The sequence below is a fragment of the Anarrhichthys ocellatus genome, unplaced genomic scaffold, assembly GCF_004355925.1.
Source record: "Anarrhichthys ocellatus isolate YVR2014 unplaced genomic scaffold, GSC_Weel_1.0 scaffold209, whole genome shotgun sequence".
NCBI classification, from domain to species: Eukaryota; Metazoa; Chordata; class Actinopteri; order Perciformes; family Anarhichadidae; genus Anarrhichthys; species Anarrhichthys ocellatus.
The window spans coordinates 2,568-8,009 of NW_022280239.1; the positions used below are offsets into that span (position 1 = coordinate 2,568).

The 5,442-nt window shown below is 44.7% G+C and overlaps 1 protein-coding gene across 1 annotated transcript in view; it reads left to right on the plus strand.

Annotated features, from left to right (window-relative positions):
- The window catches only part of rffl (ring finger and FYVE-like domain containing E3 ubiquitin protein ligase), a 6,378-nt gene extending 2,393 nt beyond the window's left edge, over window positions 1-3,985 (plus strand). Inside the window, exons 2-7 of the mRNA XM_031878913.1 lie at window positions 94-291; window positions 374-616; window positions 833-1,037; window positions 1,444-1,467; window positions 1,843-2,058; window positions 2,538-3,985. Coding sequence (XP_031734773.1) covers window positions 94-291; window positions 374-616; window positions 833-1,037; window positions 1,444-1,467; window positions 1,843-2,033 — 861 coding nt within the window. The 3' untranslated portion in view covers window positions 2,034-2,058; window positions 2,538-3,985. The remainder of the gene's footprint in view (window positions 1-93; window positions 292-373; window positions 617-832; window positions 1,038-1,443; window positions 1,468-1,842; window positions 2,059-2,537) is intronic.
- The last annotated feature ends 1,457 nt before the right edge of the window (window positions 3,986-5,442 follow it).

The window sequence follows — 5,442 nt, forward strand, 5'->3', positions numbered from 1 at the left end:
GTGCTGCTAACGTTATTAGCTCTCCTCTGATTGGTTGTTTACAATGAAACATGATCAGAGACCAGATGATTGACAGGTCTCTCTCTCCACCAGCATGTCTGTGTGGACTGTAAGAAGGACTACTGCAGCCGTTGCTCCACCCAGCTGGAGCCCCGCCCCCGCCTCTGTCACACCTGTCAGCGTTTCTACGGCAACCTGCTGGAGCGGGCGGAGCTGATGAAGCTGAAAGTGAAGGAGCTGAGAGACTACCTGCACCTGCATGAGGTGTCCACCCACCTGTGCAGAGAGAAGGTCACTTCCTGTCCTCCACTGAGCAGCTTGAATGTAGAAAACCGGGTCCCCGTTAAAACCCTCTGTGTCCCCTTTTGTTCAGGAGGAGCTGGTGGAGCTGGTCCTCGGGCAGCAGTCCTCCCCGTCCGACGAGTCCGCCCCCGAGACCCTGACCCCTGATCCCCCCTCTGTGACCTCTGACCCCCCTGACCTCACCCCTCACATCTCCACCTTGACCCTGGACTCCCCCGCCTCCACCCCCGAGCCCCCGGCCCCACAGCCTGAAGCCCCGCCCCCGCCTACAGAGACCGCCCCCGCCGAGCCCAACGTTCAGGACGAAGACCAGGTGAAACCAGAACAGGGGAGAGAGACTCAGGCAGGGTCTTGTTTTATGACTCAGGGTCTTGTTTTATAAGTCTAGGTCTCTTTTCTGAGTCAGGGTCTCTTTTCTGAGTCAGGGTCTTGTTTTATGAGTCAGGGTCTTGTTTCTGAGACTGGGTCTTGTTTTATGAGTCTGGATTCTTCAGATCTTGATTTAGTGTCCTTTGTCTGTCTGGTTCAGAACTCGGACCCGGGGGAGGTCCCGGTTTCGGGTCGCCGGGCCTCTCTGTCTGACCTGAGATGTCTGGACGACATCGAAGCGCTCAGCGTCCGACAGCTGAAGGAAATCCTCGCCAGGAACTTTGTCAACTACAAAGGCTGCTGTGAGAAGTGGGAGCTGATGGAGAGAGTGAGCCGGCTGTACCAGGACCAGCAGAACTTACTGGGTGAGTACCAGGACCATAGAGGGTCAGGACCAGAGACGGTCAGTACCAGGAACAAAGACGGTCAGGACCAGGAACAAAGAGGGTCAGGACCATAGAGGGTCAGTACCAGGACCATAGAGGGTCAGGACCATAGAGAGTCAGTACCAGGAACATAGAGGGTCAAGACCAGGACCATAGAGGGTCAGGACCATGGAGGGTCAGTACTACGACTATAGAGGGTCAGGACCAGGACCATAGAGGGTCAGGACCGTAGAGACTCGGTACCAGGACCAGCAGACCCTCCTGGGTGGGTCGGCTGATGGTTTGATGCGACCCACAATTCAATGCTAAGCTAAACCATCCATCTCCAGGTGGGTTGATTAGTTTTATAAATACATTTATAAATTGTTAACTGTTTGTCTTTCAGCCGCCAGCGCTGTGAACGCCTCTGGTGAGTTTTGTGTTTCCTCTGAAAAGATAAGATGACAAAGATAAATAAGCAGTATAGAAGACAAACGATATCAAAACAGAACAATCTATTTCTTCATTTATATTTGTCTGTGAATTCCTTTGAGTATTTGATTCATCGTTATCAAGCTATTTTCATTTATTTATTATCTATTTTGATAATTCTTAGTTCAACGTCCTTTTTAGAGACAAATGCCCAAAACTCTGCTTGTCTAATGATATCAAACTGAATATCTTCGGGTTTTGGACTGTTGGTAAGGACTACTTATTGACATTATACAGACGGATAAATGGATGAAATAATTGGTAATAAAAGTAATAAGTTCACTGTGTCCTGTACGTCTCGGTCTCCCTCCAGAGTCCAGCGGTGTTGGTGGATCTGCAGGTCCGGAGGAGAACCTCTGTAAGATCTGTATGGACTGTCCCATCGACTGTGTCCTGCTAGAGTGTGGTCACATGATCACCTGCACCAAGTGCGGCAAAAGGATGAGCGAGTGTCCCATCTGCCGCCAGTACGTCGTCCGAGCCGTCCACGTCTTCCGGTCCTGAGCCAGCAACCCTGACCTGAACCCAGGTGAACCACATTCCAGTCTGATCCACACCAAAAATCTACTTCCAATCCCAGTTTAACCAACCCAACGGACTTCCAATCCCAGTTTAACCAAACCAACGGACTTCCAATCCCAGTTTAACTAAACCAACGGACTTCAATCCCAGTTTAACGAAACCAACTGACTTCCAATCCCATTTTTAACTAAACCAACCGACTTCCAATCCCAGTTTAACCAAACCAACCGACTTCCAATCCCAGTTTAACCAAACCAACCGACTTCCAATCCCAGTTTAACCAAACCAACTGACTTCCAATCCCAGTTTAACTAAACCAACTGACTTCCAATCACAGTCTAACTTAATCCTTCATTAACCTCTTAAACTCTCCGTCTCTGTAAACTTGTTCAAACTAACTGAACTCTTTTTTTTTTTGAATGGAGATCCTAAAGTTTCTATTTATTGTTTCTATTATGAAATCATCTTCTTCTTCTTCATCTGCAGGATGGTCATCAAAGGAACAAACTGAAGGGACCGTCTACAGCTGTGTTTTATTTTGGTGACTATTTTTCTAGTGTAAATATGAAGACGAATGTAAGAAGTATCCTTATGTTTGAACATAAACACTAAATGTACAGACCGACTCTTAAGATTTTAACCTTTGAACTCGTGGCCCAGAGAGACTCTACCAAAGAGAAGCTTCACCTGGACAGGTGAGGAGGGTCCAATGTCACCACGCGGCCTTTAACTCACTTATTACAGCCTTTACTCTGTTTACACTGTAAAAAATAACTCCATGAAGTGAAGCTAAACCACTTTCCTCGCTGCTTCAGTGTAATACAATCTGCTTCAGACCAGCAGCCAATCAGAGAAAAGACATCAACGTGTTCATTAAACTGCCTTAAACTCAGATTACCAGCAGGAGAATAACGTCTGACCTCCACACACACACAGTCTGAGCCCTGGCCCCAGCCTCAGGTGATTGGTGCTGCACCTGTCAATCATAGCTTTTACCTTAAGACGTGCAGGTGAGCAGAAAGATGTGAACGTTGGTTTAATAGAAACAAAAGAGGACCCAGGACGCGTCCCTGAGGAACTCCATGTGTTATTAACAGACAGAACAAGAGGATTCAGGCATCTTTACCAGCAGACTGTCTCTGTGTTGTTGAACAGAAACTTTATCAGTTAAACTCTTTGGTGTGAAGTTGACTTTGTGTCGTCGTAACTCTGAATGCACTAATCTGTTGATGTTTGAACTTTTTCTTTAGTTGATTTTGTTTTGTTGGGACAAAGAAGAGGAACTTGGTCCAGAGGGACAATGCAGGAAATATTTTTGTTTTGTTTGTTCTTGTGAGATCATTAAGGTTTATTTTTGTTGTGAATATGTTAGATTAGTTTTTCTAAAATGATGGTTGGTATTAACAGCCGTTCTTACTTTGGGATCACACGTTCATCTTCAAGTTTAACTTGTGGAGCATTAGTTTCCCTGTACTTTGATTCCTCAGCTACAACATACGTACATAACGCAATAATCACAGTTTTATTTGAACTCTTCAGGTATCTGTTAGCATTGTTAGCTGTCCCTACTGAGACCAACACAGCTGGAAGCTAACGTGCTAGCATCCGGTTGTTTCTCTCCTCGGTCCAGCAGGTCTGAGTGTTGAGGTTTGTTAAAATAAAGCAGTTTCTACTTTCTTGATTGTGTCATTTGAATAATAGTTTGAGGATCAAAGGGTTCTAACTTGTGACCCACTGGAGGGGTCCCAACCCACAGTTTGGGAACCACTGCCTTAGTCTCAGTGAGACATGCTAACGCTGAACATTCTGATTTTAATCACACTTCAGATACTTCGTGATGTTTTTAAATCTGGTAAAAAATGAAATACTGTACATTTGAAGAAGCTTTAGTTTTCTGAGTGAATTTTTGTAATAAAACCAAATCTCCGGTTGTGCGTCCATTCTGTCCTTGCATTACTTTTCTCACTCTGTTGGCAGAACACATGGAGTGGTGTTACGTAATTACAACATTTACAACTCATGAAAAGATGGTTCATTGGAAAGAATGAGCTGCTTATTAACATTTCTTCTCCCGCAGATATAATACAGGACACGCTAACTCCATTGGATGGGGTTCTGCTGCTCCACATCTAAATCCAGCACCACTAAAGTACCAAAAGATGGATGTTCTTTGATGACGGAAGTGTTTTTTACAGCTGGAAGTCGGAACTTGCTGTGGCGAAGTTCCTCTTTTCTACTTCACTAAATGAAGTCTATTGTCACTCAGGTTTGGTCTTGAACTAATCCAAAAGTAACAGAAAGTAATCAAGTTACGTTACTTTAATATTGTGATACGTGTATTTGGTTAGTGATTACATCTTACAGGTAGTTAGTCATTTATCGGAATACATTTTAAAGTGCAGGTGTGACCATATCAGTGAGGCCTCATCAATGTATTCTGTCTCCTCAAGGCGGCTCCATGTCCTCCTGGATCAACTTTTGTCCCTCGTAAAGAATGATTTATGGTTATTTAGTTTTCTGATGCAAGGGTTCTAAAATGCTGTACACATTGTTTAGAGTACTTAAAGTATAAAGTAGCATCACTCAATATAGTCAAGTAAAGTACAATTACCTAAAACATTGTACTTAAATACTGCTAAAGTACTTAGTTACAACTCGCTACTGATTATTTGTAATGTTTTAAATTAGACCTTACAACATTTATATTTATTATGTTTGTTCTTATCATTTGTTTTATTTTTCTAATTATGTTGTATCTTAAGAGTAATGGACATTTAAGGTCACACAGAGCTGATATATTTAATTTATCATAATATTAAATATGGGCGGGGCTATGTCTGTCCTCGGCTGTCCATTGGGTGTTTTGACTTTAGAGGGCGGGACCTATGCTGTTCATTGGGCAGTGGGCGGGACTGTGTCTGTCCTCGGCTGTCCATTGGATGTTTTGACATAAGGCTGTTCATTGGTCAGGTGAAAGGGCAGTCGGCGGGGCTCAGTTTGAACCAGAGTCCCGCCGCAGAGAGAAGTGTCAGGTTTCATTTTAGCATAAAGCTAAGCTAGTCCTCCATCATCATCATCATCGGAGAGTTTAGATAAAGTGACCGGCTCCTGGTTCACCTCAGTGGGCCTTTAATGGACGTGTAGACGGTCATTGTGTCCGCGTGTGTCGGCTCGGTTCGTAGCCGTGTTAATCAGAGGAGTTATATTAAAGTTAGAGTGAGACGGTGGTCATGGAGGACAGCGGCTCAGTTAACCCGAAGAAGAGGAGGCAACCAGCGGGGAGGAAGAGTCGACAGAGCGGGAGGACCGCCAGCATCCGGGTACTGTACGAGCTAACCGTTAGCATCACGGCTAACCGTTAGCATCACAGGTCTAAGAGGAGTTTTACCGA